The sequence below is a fragment of the Astyanax mexicanus genome, chromosome 13, assembly GCF_023375975.1.
Source record: "Astyanax mexicanus isolate ESR-SI-001 chromosome 13, AstMex3_surface, whole genome shotgun sequence".
Classification (NCBI taxonomy): domain Eukaryota; kingdom Metazoa; phylum Chordata; class Actinopteri; order Characiformes; family Acestrorhamphidae; genus Astyanax; species Astyanax mexicanus.
In genome coordinates, this window is record NC_064420.1 from 24,505,698 (window position 1) to 24,526,294 (window position 20,597).

Sequence of the window (20,597 nt, forward strand, 5' to 3'; positions counted from 1 at the left end):
TTTGTTCGATTTTAGCAAATGGCTGCAATAAAATGAAGAGTGAAACATTTAAAGGGGTACCCACTGTACATTAGTTTCAAAAGGCCAGTGATGTAAAGTGCCGGTGAGGTAAAAGCTTCATTATTTGTCAGCTACATTAACCTCATTGATCCAGTGCTGACTGGTGAGATACAAGATTTCATTATGCTCATATTAAAACAAGTTTTATTTACCATTCTCGATTTCTTCCTCTTTTTTCTTTTTTTCTGTAAACAGAAATGTTACAATGAAAATATGAACATGGAATCAAGTGTTTATTCTGATGTATAATAATTAGCTAGCCTACTCCAAAAAACATGCTATATTCTCTCACTCAGTGTGTGTGTGTGTGTGTGTGTGTGTGTGTGTATGTGTGTTTGTATGTATGTGTGTGTATGATGTATTAATGAGATGTTTAATATTATGTGGACAAATATAAATTAAAAGTCACGTTCTAAAAGGAAAACATCATTTGAACAAGTAATAATTCGATTATTCAGTCCACCAATTTCTCTAAACTGTGAAAATGTGCAAAAACACTTTAATATTTTTTACACCAGGATATGGTTAAAAACTTCTAAAGTTTCTAAAGCCAAATGCAGAAAGAGTGATGGAAACATGACTTGTTTACACTTTTAGTTTTTTTCACACATGCATAATTCAAAATAATTGCACTACTAGACTCATTCTAGAGTGATTCTAACTCTGGACCTATAAATTAGAGTGAGCTTAGCAGTTATTCTCTCAGATGTTTATAACTGCCCCACTGATCTGTTATAAAACAATCTTATATTATTTGAATACAACAGATTGGGTCCATAATCAAACTTTTATATACACAGGGGTTGGACAATGAAACTGAAACACCTGTCATTTTAGTGTGGGAGGTTTCACGGCTAAATTGGAGCAGCCTGGTGGTCAATCTTCATTAATTGCACGTTGCACCAGTAAGAGCAGAGTGTGAAGGTTCAGTTAGCAGGGTAAGAGCACAGTTTTGCTCAAAATATTGCAATGCACACAACATTATGGTTGAAATACCAGAGTTCAAAAGATGACAAACTGTTGGTGCACGTCTTGCCAGCGCATCTGTGACCAAGACAGCAAGTCTTTGTGATGTATCAAAAGCCACAGTATCCAGGGTAATTTCAGCAAACCACCAAGAAGGACCAACCACATCCAACAGGATTAACTGTGGACAAGGAAGCTGTCTAAAAGGCCTGTTTGGGTGCTAACCTGGATTGTATCCAAAAAACATAAAACCACGGCTGATCAAATCACGACACAAATCAATGTGCACCTCAACTCTCCTGTTTCCACCAGAACTGTCCGTCTGGACAATAAATTATTGTGGTCTAAAACCAGGTGATATATATCACTGATGTTCTGCAGTTGATGACTGGATAAAGTGAAGAGAGGAGGTATGGGAGGATACACATCAGTGCATCAAAGCTGTGTTGTACTGTCAAAAGAACAAGCCGGACTGCTATTGGGGGAAGAACCCTTACTATCAACACAGAGACAGAGGCTGGCTGTCAACCACTGAGGGAAGTAAAAAAAATAGTTTCCCAAATACATCTGACTGTATATGACCTTGAAAAGTGTTAGCAAATGTACATATTAATTGGATTTGCCCAGTTAATACAGTCAAATTCTCTTAAACCTGTTATTTTAGGTTCATTTCGCAAGGCTACGCTTGGTTTGATCCCTCCAGGTCTGGTGACTTTCAATGGGATGTCTGCTTATGCTGTTTGCTGGACTCTCAGCGGTGTGGAGGTGTTTTGCAGCACCAGATTGAATGGGAGGGGTATGAGCCAAAGGATCCAACCAGAGAAGTTGCATTCCTGCTTCATACTTGGTGGATCTTGGCTTGGTGGCTGATTTTCATCAACATCATCCTAAGAAGCCAGTTTCTTATCCTAGAGGTTATCCTAGGGGCTGCCCCAGGAAGTCCAGTTCAGTCCAGTAACAAAGTGGAGTTAGTGGGTCATCTGGAGACGTTGAGGGTCGTCATGTGTAGTCCATCAGCCTACATGGACTGACGTGCTGTCAAACCTGATACTGACTATGAAGTCCAAACCATCAATGGACAAACTCTACTCCAGAACTACAATTCCCAGCATGCATCTGACAATATCACCTGTCCGTACTCAAACCAGTCACATTATGCACATTATTTTCAACCATTGTTAATTTTTAAGTCTGTATTTCCTATTTCACCAGTGACATACTGTTTATTCTTATTCTATTTGTATTCCTGTGTATGGCCTGTTTTTTTCTTGTTGACTAGGTTTTTTCCTTGCCCATTTCCACTGTTTATTCTGTATTTACATGATTTTTGAATCAAATTTTTCGCCACTATTTTGGCTCGTGATTTGGTTCTGATATTTTGCATGTCTGTCTTTGTTTTTGTCTCTTGCCTGTATAAAGACTACATAAAAGATGACACTTGTATTAAAGTATCACAAGCGTCTGACTCCCGTCTGTACTATAACACATTCACTGTGGTTTACTAAATGTGTATTTTACTATATCACTCCAAGAGAATAAATGGGTCTTATTAATTAAATAAAGGCACAGATATTTATGTGTGGAAATTTGACAGAAACAGATCATGTGAAAAAGCCTTGTACACTAGAAGTTATCTCAGCAGTGTGGTGCATTTTAAGAAATGTAAAGCTTTAAAAAAAACACAGATGTTGGAAGAAAATGTGCTGCAGGCATGCACTAACAGAGAGAGATGGCTTACCGTTATAGAAGTGAAAAAGGATTCCAGCCGGGACAGCCATGAGTAAAAGTACAACAATGGTAATTCCAACAGCAATTCCATCAGTTTTACCAGTTTCACTGGGTACAAACTCTGAAACACAATCAAAACATTCATTTACATTTCTGCCTCCAGTCACAGACTTTTACAAGAACTAGAGTGTGTGTTTCTTTACCAATACTGATATTGATTATCAATTCTGTTTAACCTGTTTATTGACTGACTGTAAGTAAACAGTTTAAATTATTTCTAATGTCAACTTGTTTTGTTTTTGTAATTCTGAATAATGGTTAAAACATTACAATTTTGTTATTCTTAAACAAAACACTTGATCGGCTAAACCAGCATACAGAAAAATATAAGCATTTTTCATGACACTCTCCAAGTACTCACAAGTAGGACTGCGAGGAGTTATTGTCATCACCACAGTTTTTAATTGTTTATGAAATGGATATTACCTGCTCTAAGAAAAAAGATTGTTTATTGAACAAAGTGGAATAAACTGAAACACAAGCAGACTATATTGTAAGGGTTTCTTAAAGTAATTAAATACTTGCAATGATACACTCAATATGAAATCAGAAAGGGTGTTGATTATTATAGTTAAATCACAAATAAAGAGTGGGCTAATCTGGTTTGCATCTGGTTACCTGTTGAATCCATTCAACAACAGACACCAATCTATTTGTAATCCATATACTTCCTCAACAAATGTAGTGTAGCGAGTATAGGGGGTGGGTCTGTTATGCTGTGTGTTCGCCGCTGTGTGCCTGTGTGCGAGTGATGACAGGTGTGGGGCATCTCTCGTAGGAGGGGTTATGCAGAGTAGTGGGCACCACTCTGAATCTACCATCTGGGAGACTCAGAGCTAGTTTAGTGACCTTTGGGCTGTTTTTACACTGTGGGTTGGTTGGGTATTACGCTCCTGGCATTTGTATATGCCATAAGTGAGACGTGCCCTGTTAAAAATAAAGCGCTTTTAGGTTGACCGTGCTTCCCGAGTCGATGTCTGCCTTGCGATCGCCACAGTAGCTTTTTTTGTATTTTTGGTATTTCATACATTAGGAACTATTTGATGTCAGGGTCCTATTTTACACCCTGCACACAGTACATTGTGATGCCCATTGCTATCTTACACCCCGTCAACAGTCTATTTTCAGGCCTTGCGCCTGCCTCAATTAAAAAGCAACACTGTTTCAGACTAGATCTACACTGGTGGGCATGGTCGTCTGGAAGTCAGGTGTGTTTAGGTAAATGTCTGGCGTATTGCTATCACAGGTGCACCACTGAATGATTTGAACCTGTGTTTTTTTTTATATTGCGCCTTGCGCAGCTCCTACCGTGCAAAAGGTGTGTACTAATTATCTTAATTATTCATGGGTGTAGTTTTGGGCTTAACGTGACATAAACCAGAAATAAATCAGTGTGTCAGTAGTCATTCCCTTTAAGATGCAGGTGTGCTGCATTCTGGACCGCTGAACATCTCAACCCATGTGCTGGACTGTTTTCACGTTATGTAGTATTTTTGGGTGTTGTGTATTTTTATGTCTATATCACCTATCACTGAACTATTTAACCAGACCTGGTTTCGCTGAGACAGATTCTAATTCTTAGTAAGAGTGCTACTGAAAAATGTTAACTGTTATCTTTCTAGTTGGTATTTATAAATTGGAGTCAGATTAGATTAAATAAGTATCTCACATAAGTCTCATCTAAAGACCCGGAAAGACGAAATACACTTTAGGAGGACAAGGAATAGACCAGTTGTCTCCTCCCCTACAAAAAGGAATTCAAGTACAGAGCAAACGCTCCTTTGGTGGTATCTTTCTACAATCTCTGTTTTTGAATAGCATATTTTGAATAGCATATTTAGACCTACAACCTTTGCTTGTGTCTTTGTGTGATCTGTTGCTCTAGTTAGTTGATAGATAATAAATTAAATTATCTGTGCTGCTATATATTTCTGAAAATATATATTTTTGTCAGAATAAAAAAAACACAATTTATTTTCAAACAAAATCATGAAACCCAAAACATCAAAGATGTCAAAAGTTGACACTCCAAAATCAGAATACAATATATGCATTGACTAGACACTGAAAAGTGGAATTATGTTACATAATTCTGTGTTTTCTGTTTAAGATGCAATATTTTTTTTCAGCACAAAGCTTGCAAGTGTAACATTCAGTGTGTTTTTAAAAAGCTGTGTTTTACACGTTCTCATGAGAATCATGAGAATCATGATCTCCACTCATTTTCAGTGAAATATAACATTGTGTTTGTGTAATCAGGAAGCTGAAACACAGAGAAAGAGTGATATTCAGATATGTGTGAACACGACCTGAAACACATCTCAACTGAAATGTTTACCTTTAACTGAGAGTTTAATAGTTTTATCACTCTTCCAGGTCGTAGAGTCAACTCTGCATGTGTATTCTCCTTCATCAGTAATCCGAACGTTGGAGAGATTCAGTGAGACGTCTCCATTCTTCAGCTGCTCTTTAAACACAGCGGTTCTTCCTCTGTAAGAAGGAATCTGATCTGTGTTTAGATCTTTATGATTCCCGTAGAGATGAACCAGTGAATTATTCAGGTCTGATCTGGACCAAGTAACGTTCAGATCCACAGCGTTCACCAGGATGTTCGGACGATCAAACTCTCGTACAGAACACGACAGAACAACATCAGAACCAGAAACACTGGAAACAGGAGCTTCTGGAACCACCACCCTGAACCTCCCTGTAGACTCTGTAAACAAAACCAACAGAACCTTTAATAAACACACACACACACACACCACATATAATCTACACAAACACACACACACACACAATCTACACACACACACACAATCTACACACACACACACACATATAATCTACACACACACACACACAATCTACACACACACACACAATCTACACACACACACACCACATATAATCTACACACACACACCACATATAATATACACACACACACCACATATAATCTACACACACACATACACCACATATAATCCACACAAACACACCACATATAATATACACACATACACCACATATAATCTACACACACACACACACACCACATATAATCCACACAAACACACCACATATAATCTACACACACACACCACACATAATCTACACACACACCACATATAATCTACACACACACCACATATAATCTACACACACACACACCACACATAATCTACACACACACACCACACATAATCTACACACACACACACACACTACATATAATCTACACACACACACCACATATAATCTACATACACACACACACACCACATATAATCTACACAAACCACATATAATCTACACAAAAACACCACATATAATCTACACACACCACATATAATCTACACACACCACATATAATCTACACACACCACATATAATCTACACACACACACACCACATATAATCTACACAAAACACCACATATAATCTACATACACCACATATAATCTACACACACACAACATATAATCTACGCACACACCACATATTATCTACACACACACACCACATATAATCTACGCACACACCACATATAATCTACACACACACACCACACATAATCTACACACACACACACCACATATAATCTATACGAACACACACACCACATATAATCCACACAAACACACCACATATAATCTACACACACACACACCACACATAATCTACACACACACCACATATAATGTACACACATACACCACATATAATCTACACACACACCACATATAATCTACACACACACACCACATATAATCCACACACACACCACATATAATCTACACACACACACACCACATATAATCCACACAAACACACCACATATAATCTACACACACACACACCACACATAATCTACACACACACCACGTATAATCTACACACATACACCACATATAATCTATACACATACCATATATAATCTACACACACACACACACCACATATAATCTACACACACACCACATATAATCTACACACACACACACCACATATAATCTACACACATCACATATAATCTACACACACACCACATATAATCTACGCACACACACACACCACATATAATCTACACACACACCACACATAATCTACAAACACAAACCACATATAATCTACACACACACACACACCACATATAATCTACACACACACACCACACATAATCTACACACACACACCACACATAATCTACACACACACACACACTACATATAATCTACACACACCACATATAATCAACACACACACACACACACACCACATATAATCTACACACACACCACACATAATCTACACACACACACACCACATATAATCTACACACACCACATATAATCTACACAAAAACACCATATAATCTACACAAAAACACCACATATAATCTACACACACCACATATAATCTACAGACACCACATATGATCTACACACACACATACCACATATAATCTACACACACCACATATAATCTACACAAAAACACCACATATAATCTACACAAAAACACCACATATAATCTACACAAAAACACCACATATAATCTACACACACCACATATAATCTACACACACACACACACCACATATAATCTACAAACACACCACATATTATCTACACACACACCACATATAATCTACGCACACACCACATATAATCTACACACACACCACACATAATCTACACACACACCACGTATAATCTACACACATACACCACATATAATCTACACACACACCACATATAATCTACACACACACCACATATAATCTACACACACACACACCACATATAATCCACACACACACCACATATAATCTACACACACACACACCACATATAATCTACACACACACCACATATAATCTACACACACACCACATATAATCTACACACACACCACATAATCTACACACACACCACTTATAATCTACACACACACTCACACCACATATAATCCACACAAACACACCACATATAATCTACACACACACACACACCACACATAATCTACACACACACCACGTATAATCTACACACATACACCACATATAATCTACACACACACCACATATAATCTACACACACACACCACATATTATCCACACACACACCACATATAATCTACACACACACACCACATATTATCTACACATACACCACATATAATCTACACACACACACCACATATAATCTACACACACACCACATATAATCTACACACACCACATGTAATCCACACACACACGCACCACATATAATCTACACACACATACACCACATATAATCTACACACACACACACACCACATATAATCTACACACACACCACATATAATCTACACACATATACACCACATATAATCTACACACACACACACCACATATAATCTACACACACACCACATATAATCTTCACACACACACCACATATAATCTACACACACACACCACATATAATCTACACACACACCACATTTAATCTACACATACACACCACATATAATCTATACACACACACACCACATATAATCTGCACACACACACCACATATAATCTACACACACCACATATAATCGACACACACCACATATAATCTACACACACACACACCACATACAATCTACACACAGACACACCACATATAATCTACACACACACACCACATATAATCTACACACACCAAATATAATCTACACACACACACCACATATAATCTACAAACACACACCACATATAATCCACACACACACCACATATAATCTACACACACACACCACATATAATCTACACACACACCACATATAATCTACACACACACCACATATAATCTACACACACACCACATATAATCTACACACACACACCACATATAATCTACACACACACCACATATAATCTACACACACACCACATATAATCTACACACACACCACATATAATCTACACACACACACACACCACATATAATCTACACACACACACCACATATAATCTACTCACACACCACATATAATCTACATACACACAACATATAATCTACTCACACACACACCACATATAATCTACACACACATCACATATAATCTACTCACACACACACACACACCACATATAATCTACTCACACACCACATGCAATCTACACACAAACACACACACACGCCACATAAGATCTTCACACACACACACACCATATATAATCTACTCACACACAACATATAATCTACTCACACACACCACATATAATCTACACACACACCACTTATAATCTACACATACACACCACATATAATCTATACACACACACCACATATAATCTGCACACACACACCACATATAATCTACACACACACATCACATATAATCTACACACAGACACACCACATATAATCTACACACACACACACACACCACATATACTCTACAAACACACACCACATATAATCTACACACACACCACATACAATCTACACACACACCACATACAATCTACACACAGACACACCACATACAATCTACACACAGACACACCACATATAATCTACACACACACACCACATATAATCTACACGCACCACATATAATCCACACACACACACACGCCACATATAATGTATACTCACACACCACATATAATCTACACACACACCACATATAATCTACACACACACAGACCACATATAATCTACACACACACCACATATAATCTACACACACACACCACATATAATCTACATACACACACCACATATAATCTACTCACACACCACATATAATCTACACACACACAACATATAATCTACTCACACACACACCACATATAATCTACACACACACCACATATAATCTACTCACACACCACATGCAATCTACACACAAACACCACATATAATCTACACGCACACACACACACGCCACATAAGATCTACACACACACACACACACCACATATAATCTACTCACACACAACATTTAATCTTCTCACACACACCACATATAATCTACACACACCACATATAATCTACACGCACACACACACACACACGCCACATAAGATCTACACACACACACACCACATATAATCTACTCACACACCACATATAATCTACTCACACACCACATATAATCTACACACACACCACATATAATCTACACACACACACAACATATAATCTACACGCACACACACACACGCCACATAAGATCTACACACACACACACACACACACCACATATAATCTACTCACACACAACACATATCTACTCACACACCACATATAATCTACACACACACCACATATAATCTACTCACACACCACATATAATCTACACGCACACACACACGCCACATAAGATCTACACACACACACACACCACATATAATCTACTCACACACCACATATAATCTACACACACATACACCACATATAATCTACAAACACACCACATATAATCTTCACACACACACCACTTACAATCTACACATACACACCACATATAATCTATACACACACACACACCACATATAATCTGCACACACACAACACATATAATCTACACACACACATCACATATAATCTACACACACACACACCACATATAATCTACACACAGACACACCACATATAATCTACACACACACACCACATATAATCTACACACACACCACGTATAATCTACACACACACCACATACAATCTACACACAGACACACCACATATAATCTACACACACACACCACATATAATCTACACACACCACATATAATCTACACACACACACCACATATAATCTACACACACACCACATATAATCTACACACACACCACATACAATCTACACACAGACACACCACATATAATCTACACACACACAGACCACATATAATCTACACACACACCACATATAATCTACACACACACCACATATAATCTACACACACACACACACCACATATAATCTACTCACAGACACACCACATATCTACTCACACACCACATATAATCTACACACACAACATATAATCTACTCACACACACACCACATATAATCTACACACACATCACATATAATCTACTCACACACACACCACATATAATCTACTCACACACCACATGCAATCTACACACAAACACCACATATAATCTACACGCACACACACACACGCCACATAAGATCTACACACACACACACACCACATATAATCTACTCACACACAACATATAATCTTCTCACACACACCACATATAATCTACACACACCACATATAATCTACTCACACACCACATATAATCTACACGCACACACACACACACGCCACATAAGATCTACACACACACACACCACATATAATCTACTCACACACCACATATAATCTACTCACACACCACATATAATCTACCCACACACCACATATAATCTACACACACACCACATATAATCTACACACACACAACATATAATCTACACGCACACACACACACACGCCACATAAGATCTACACACACACACACACACTAGGGCTGGCCCGAATAGCGTTTTTTGAGCTCCGGATATTCGGCACTGATTCGAAGCGAATATTCGAATAGTCGTTTTTAAAAAAAGAGGTGTAAAAAAAAAAAAAAAAGCAAATCACGGCCCCTTTAATCCACTGAAAAATGTTCAATTTGCTCTGACCGACGAGACATATTCACCCCGGATTTTTGGTGTTTTTATCCCGGATTTTTGTGTTTTCACCCCATATTTTTTCTGTGTTTTTAGCCCAGATTTCTTTGTGTTTTCATCCCGGAATTTCTGCTGCCCCACACCGAGGCTGCTGCTGCACGGTTTCTCCGCTGCGCAAGCCAGCCCAGTAAATTGCTGTTTGTGTTTTCACACTTAGGCTATTTGCTTAAAAAAACAAACAAAAAAAACGTTTGTTCAGGAAGTATTTTATATTCTTAAACATTGTTGATTATATTAGAGGACAGTCATTGTAAACTGTACTTGGTCTATTTCGGTTAAAGGATTGTGCAGGGCATAGCCGTATTACTGATTTTGTATTTTTGCACTTGGGCTATAAGCTCAATATTAAATATTTCGTTTGTTTAGAAATTATTTTATATTTTTAAACCATGTTAAATTATATTAGAGTAGAGGAAAGTCATTGTTAATGACGTTATTGTACTTGGTCTATTTCGGTTTAAGGATTGTGCAGGGCATAGTCTTATTACTGATTTTGTATTTTTGCACTTGGGCTATAAGCTCAATATTAAATATTTCGTTTGCTTAGAAATTATTTTACATTTTTAAACCATTTTAAATTATATTAGATGAGAGGAAATTCGTTCAGACATCATTTTTGTAGGCCAGGCTTTTGTAACCGATTTAGCCCCTACTGTTGCCACATTACCCCTTACGTTTTATTATATAAATCAGTTTCGAAGAGCCTGCATTTTTTTTATCATGTATAATAGAGGTCTGCGCGAGACTGATTTTTAAACCCACTCTTCCACGCTCCCGCGTTTCTGTCTCGTTACCGCGCCACAAAAAAATTGCTTCTTTCAATCCCGCGCCCGCCCGCCACATACACATTTCTGCCGCTCCCGCCCCACGTTCCTAATGTAAATTAAATAAACTACATTTAATGCTTCAAATTTACTTATATATTTATTAAAACAGCAGCGCTGAATAGTGAGGTCCCGTTCCTTACCCCAGTCCAAACACCATCGGTGTGTGCGTGTGCGTGTGTGTACTCACACACCACATATAATCTACTCACACACCACATATAATCTACTCACACACATCACATATAATCTACACACACACATCACATATAATCTACAAACACACACCACATATAATCTACACACACACCACATATAATCTACACACACACCACATACAATCTACACACAGACACACCACATATAATCTACACACACACACCACATATAATCTACACACACACACCACATATAATCTACACACACACCACATATAATCTACACACACACAGACCACATATAATCTACACACACACCACATATAATCTACACACACACACACACCACATATAATCTACTCACACACACACCACATATAATCTACTCACACACCACATATAATCTACACACACACCACATATAATCTACTCACACACAACATATAATCTACTCACACACAACATATAATCTACTCACACACACACCACATATAATCTACTCACACACCACATATAATCTACACACACACCACATATAATCTACTCACACACACACCACATATAATCTACTCACACACAACATATAATCTACTCACACACCACATATAATCTACACACACATACACACACACGCCACATAACATCTACACACACACACACCACATATAATCTACTCACACACCACATATAATCTACACGCACACACACACACGCCACATAAGATCTACACACACACACGCCACATATAATCTACTCACACACCACATATAATCTACACACACACCACATATAATCTACACACACACCACATATAATCTACACACACATACACCACATATAATCTACACACACACCACATATAATCTTCACACACACACCACATATAATCTACACACACACCACTTATAATCTACACATACACACCACATATAATCTATGCACACATACCACATATAATCTGCACACACCACATATAATCTACACACACACATCACATATAATCTACACACAGACACACCACATATAATCTACACGCACATACACACACACGCCACATAACATCTACACACACACACGCCACATATAATCTACTCACACACCACATATAATCTACACACACACCACATATAATCTACTCACACACCACATATAATCTACACGCACATACACACACACGCCACATAACATCTACACACACACACGCCACATATAATCTACTCACACACCACATATAATCTACACACACACCACATATAATCTACACACACACCACATATAATCTACACACACATACACCACATATAATCTACACACACACCACATATAATCTTCACACACACACCACATATAATCTACACACACACCACTTATAATCTACACATACACACCACATATAATCTATGCACACATACCACATATAATCTGCACACACCACATATAATCTACACACACACATCACATATAATCTACACACAGACACACCACATATAATCTACACACACACACACACACCACATATAATCTACAAACACACACCACATATAATCTACACACACACCACATATAATCTACACACACACCACATACAATCTACACACAGACACACCACATATAATCTACACACACCACATATAATCTACACACACACCACATATAATCTACAAACACACACCACATATAATCCACACACACACACACACACACACGCCACATATAATGTATACTCACACACCACATATAATCTACACACACACAGACCACATATAATCTACACACACACCACATATAATCTACACACACACCACATATAATCTACACACACACAGACCACATATAATCTACACACACACCACATATAATCTACACACACACCACATATAATGTACACACACACACACCACATATAATCTACTCACACACACAGCACATATAATCTACTCACACACCACATATAATCTACACACACACAACATATAATCTACTCACACACACCACATATAATCTACACACACATCACATATAATCAACTCACACACCACATGCAATCTACACACAAACACCACATATAATCTACACACACACAACATATAATCTACTCACACACACACCACATATAATGTACACACCCATCACATATAATCTACTCACACACACACACCACATATAATCTACTCACACACCACATATAATCTACACACACACCACATATAATCTACACGCACACACACACACACGCCACATAAGATCTACACACACACACACACACACCACATATAATCTACTCACACACAACATATAATCTACTCACACACACCACATATAATCTACACACACACCACATATAATCTACTCACACACCACATATAATCTACACGCACACACACACACACACGCCACATAAGATCTACACACACACACCACATATAATCTACTCACACACCACATATAATCTACTCACACACCACATATAATCTACACACACACCACATATAATCTACACACACACACCACATATAATCTACTCACACACACACCACATATAATCTACACACACACCACATATAATCTACTCACACACCACATATAATCTACACACACACAACATATAATCTACTCACACACACCACATATAATCTACACACACACAACATATAATCTACTCACACACACCACATATAATCTACACACACCACATATAATCTACTCACACAATACACATATAATCTACACGCACACACACACACGCCACATAAGATCTACACACACACACCACATAAGATCTACACACACACACACCACATATAATCTACACACAAACACCACATATAATCTACTCACACACCACATATAATCTACACACACACACACACACGCCACATAAGATCTACACACACACACACACCACATATAATCTACACACACACCACATATAATCTACACACACACCACATATAATCTACACACACACAACATAAAATCTACTCACACACACCACATATAATCTACACACACACCACATATAATCTACACACACACCACCTATAATCTACTCACACACCACATATAATCTACACGCACACACACACACACGCCACATAAGATCAACACACACACACACACACCACATATAATCTACTCACACACCACATATAATCTACTCACACACCACATATAATCTACACACACACAACATATAATCTACTCACACACACACCACATATAATCTACACACACCACATATAATCTACACGCACACCACATATAATCTACTCACACAATACACATATAATCTACACGCACACACACACACGCCACATAAGATCTACACACACACACCACATAAGATCTACACACACACACACCACATATAATCTACACACAAACACCACATATAATCTACTCACACACCACATATAATCTACACACACACACACACACGCCACATAAGATCTACACACACACACACACCACATATAATCTACACACACACCACATATAATCTACACACACACCACATATAATCTACACACACACAACATAAAATCTACTCACACACACCACATATAATCTACACACACACCACATATAATCTACACACACACCACCTATAATCTACTCACACACCACATATAATCTACACGCACACACACACACACGCCACATAAGATCAACACACACACACACACACCACATATAATCTACTCACACACCACATATAATCTACTCACACACCACATATAATCTACACACACACAACATATAATCTACTCACACACACACCACATATAATCTACACACACCACATATAATCTACACGCACACCACATATAATCTACTCACACAATACACATATAATCTACACGCACACACACACACGCCACATAAGATCTACACACACACACCACATATAATCTACACACACCACATATAATCCAAACACAAACACCACATATAATCTACACACACCACATATCATCTACACACACACCACATATAATCTACAGTTGTAGATAAAATCACCACAGTTGCAAAAAAAATGCCAAACATAAAATATTTTTTACAATGACACTATACAGTGCTTCTTGAAAAAGTATTCATACCCCTTTACAAAAAAAACATGCATGCATTTTATGTGATGGACCAAGAGAAAGTAGCAAGCAATTGTGTAAGTAAACAACAGTGTAATTACTATTTTTTTCATTTTCTAACTTGGTTTTATAAATATTCAATAAATAAAAAAAGTGAAATGCATTTGCATTTAACCCCTTGTACTCTGTTACCCAGTGTGTCCAGTTGCCTGGTCACTTCAGACAGGGCAGGGATAAAGTTGTGGATAATTATAAAGCAGGGTTAGGTTATAAAATAAAAATGGTAGGAGTATGGCACAACTACCAAAACATGGCCTCCACCTAAACTGACACCTGAACTGACAGCTAAGGAGAGCACTATTTAGTAAAGCAGCCAAAAGGCCCATGTTAACTCTGGAGGAGCTGTATAGATCCACAGCTTAGGTGGGACAATCTTTCCACAAGACAACAATTAGTTATGTACTAAACAGATCTGTAATTTATGATTTTAAAAAGCCAGCCATAAGAAGTCCCTTATGCAGTTTGCCAAAAAAACATGTAGGAACACAGTAAACATATGGAAGACGGTTTTGTGGCCAGATGAGACATGAGTTTTTTAGCCTAAATGCAAAGCTCTATGTCTGGCAGTAAATTAACACTGTTTATCACCCTAATCACATCCCCAGTGTGAAACATGGTGGTGGCAGCATCATACAGTGGGGAAGCTTCTCTTTAACAGGAAGCTAAAGCTGAAGCTGATAAGAGGCTGGTTAAAGTTGATGGGAGGATGGATGAGGGCAATCCTGGAAGAAAGCCTGTTGAAGGCTTGTAAAGACTTAAGACTGTGAAGGAGATTTACCGTCCAGCAAGACAATGACCCTAAACATATATCCAGAGCTACAGTGGAATGGTTTAAATCAAAGAATATTCATGTGTTAGAATGGAGCAGTCTTAGTCCTGATCTAAATCAGATTGAGCTTCTGTGACAGCACATGAAATTTGCTGTTCACAGACGCTCTTCCTCCAACCTGGCTGAGCTTGACCTGTTCTGCAAAGAAAAATGGGCAAAAATCTCTGGATTCTGGAAGCGTAAAAGCTGGTGGAGACAAACCCCAAAAGACCTGCAGCTGTAACTGCAGTGAAAGCTTGTCCTTCAAAATACTGACTTAGGGGGCTGAATATAAATGCACGCCACACTTTTTATTTATAAGTAAAATATTATTTTTACTTGATTGCTATTTTGTGTTGATCAGATAAAATCTTGAACTGTTTAGTACATAACTAATTGTTGTCTTGTGGAAAGATTGTTCCACCTAAGCTGTGGATCTATGCAGCTCCTCCAGAGTTAACATGGGTCTTTTGGCTGCTTTTCTAAATAGTGCTCTCCTTAGCTGTCAGTTCAGGTGTCAGTTTAGGTGGAGAGAATGTTTTGGTAGTTGTGCCATACTCCTACCATTTTTGGATGATGGCATTCATACCTTTAATTATTTTATAACCTAACCCTGCTTTATACTTATCCACAACTTAATCCCTGTCTGGTGTGATCAGGCAATTGGACACACTGGATTTTATTTGGGGGTAACAGAGTACAAGGGGTTAAATGCAAAAGCATTTCACTTTTTTTTTTTAATAAGATTTACAAGTTTGTGGGAGTAACATAGATTCATCATAGATCATAGATTTCTTTTTAAAAATTGTATTTATTCATATGTTTCTTTTAATTTGATTCATATCAAACTCCATGCCAACAACACTTGCTTTATTTAATGTAACATTTGTTTTTAGGAAAAGTAAAGTGATTTAATTATATATTATAAATATTTTTTCTTCTAGTTTAAGTGAGATTCTTTAGATTCAGATATAATTATTAGATCAAAAATGACTATTAACTATTTAATATGCATTCATCCTCTGAAACTCTTTTTTCCCCTCTGTTTCAGACTACACACTGTATATTTAATAACTCTTCATTTACTGGAACATACAGTATTTATCATAAACCAACTCTAAACATACATTCTGAACAGTATAAGTGAAGTAGAGACTTCATACTGTATTTTTTCTTTTCACTGTATTTGGTGTTTCTCTGTGGGTGTTTAGGGAGTGTTTGTGGATTAGTGGAGTTTACTTACGTGAAAGTGCGCTGGGGAGGAACAGTAATACCACCCAAACATACTGCATTTCTGAAAGAGACCAGCACAATGAAATCAATACACTCATCATAACTGATCACAAAACAGGTCATTTACATCACAGCAGATATATTTCAATATTTTCGCACAAAATCTGGGTGTTGATTGTAAATTAACTGTAAATGAGAGTAACCTAAAACCCAATGACTGAGGAGGTCAATCTCTACACTCATTCCGTTTCCCTAAATTCATTCTTAGATGTTGTTTATGTTTTAAAATACACATTTTGGAAAAATCACTAGAATGTGCTCAGTGTCCTCGTGCTATTAGCATAGCCACCATTTAGCTATTTTTCATGTTTTTCCAAATTCTGTGCTTTCTGTTACTTTCATTCTTGTTTCTTTTATTCCTGTTACTCAAAACATAAAAAGTAACAGGGATGAGTGCCAGTAACAGGACTGAGCATTTTGAAGATGCAGTGTACTATTTCTTTAAAATAAAAACTTTTTTGAGAGAAAATTAAAGGAATTAGTGGGCTTGCTTTTAAACATGCTTTTTAAATGTCACATGAGTTTTGCATCAATCTCCGGATTAGAACATTGTTATGACCCTGTGTTGTAATGCAGCCTGGCCTGCAGGGGCAGTGTAGGTTTGGGCAGGATGCTGCTTGGAAGACCTTGTGAACTTCTTTGTGTGTGGAGCCTGTTAGGGCTTGTTTTTGGTTTCTTTGATTTTTGTTACCACACACGTTTATAGGCTGACCTTAATCCCTTTTTGTTACTTTCTTCCTTATTTTTGATTCCCCTAGACTGTATTTATTAAATAAATTATATTATTTGATTATTGAATCTGGTGTTGCCTCCCCTATATATATATGTAATTAAAACCAGGGTTATTCCACCAAATATTGATTTCTGAACTTCTTTGCATTATTTGAGGTCTAAAAACTCTGCTTCTTTTTTGTTATTTCAGCCATTTCCCATTTTCTGCAAATAAATGCTCTAAATTTGGGAGAAATGTTGTGGAGTTAATGGAGTTCCCGTTATTGGTGGAGTTCTGCAATAAAGTCCCACTAGGTAGGATTTCCATAATTTTTTATCTTTTTAAAGAAGTAAAATTACAGCTTGAAACTCACTGCAGCGCTCCATTGAGGTGTAATAGGAGAAATAGCGGTGCTCTTGTGTCTGTGCCGAAGCTCCTCTGAGCTCAAACCAGACTGCAAGTTTTCTGAGGCGGCCTCGACCAACGCTTGCGAGAACTGGATGTGCTTTCCGACCTTTAGTTCTAATGAAACATTCATTACACTCTGCAACTGTAGGGGGAGCCCACAAGCACAAAATCTCAATCCTACCTAGTGGAGCTTGAAATACAGTTGGATTAAGTTTATTTTTGTGAATATACCGCTTTAAAAACAAGGTAAGCACATTATTTAACATTTCAATAAAATGCTTTTCATATCCTGTTGTTGTATTAGCCATTTAATCCACACATTGGTAAAGTTTAACTGTTCTTAAAAATGAATGGTCTGATATTGACAATCCAATTTTTGCTTAGACTGTCGCATTTTCAATATGGATTTTAAGAAATCTGACTGCTAATGTCCAGTTTTGATGGATATTAATTTTTTATTTCCATCTTAAAATCGATAATGAATTTTGAACCTAAATTCAACGTATGTCTATGGTTGGAGCTTAATGTCAAGGCAATTTCAGGATTTGGCATCAAACCAACTAACCTTCCTAAATTTAACATGTTCTAACATCCTCCCTAACATGGAGGGAGGCTATTATGTAAAAGATCACCTTCACTGTTCAGGTGCCTTAGCTAAATCTGTTTCTAAACAGTTTGAAATTTTAGTTC

The 20,597-nt window shown here is 37.4% G+C and overlaps 1 protein-coding gene across 1 annotated transcript in view; it reads right to left on the reverse strand.

Annotated features, from left to right (window-relative positions):
- The window catches only part of LOC107197078 (ribonuclease inhibitor), a 381,190-nt gene that overhangs the window by 348,449 nt on the left and 12,144 nt on the right, over positions 1–20,597 (reverse strand). Inside the window, exons 2-5 of the mRNA XM_049463203.1 lie at positions 18,738–18,788; positions 5,153–5,530; positions 2,765–2,875; positions 213–245 (exon numbers count right to left, since the gene is read on the reverse strand). Coding sequence (XP_049319160.1) covers positions 213–245; positions 2,765–2,875; positions 5,153–5,530; positions 18,738–18,786 — 571 coding nt within the window. The 5' untranslated portion in view covers positions 18,787–18,788. The remainder of the gene's footprint in view (positions 1–212; positions 246–2,764; positions 2,876–5,152; positions 5,531–18,737; positions 18,789–20,597) is intronic.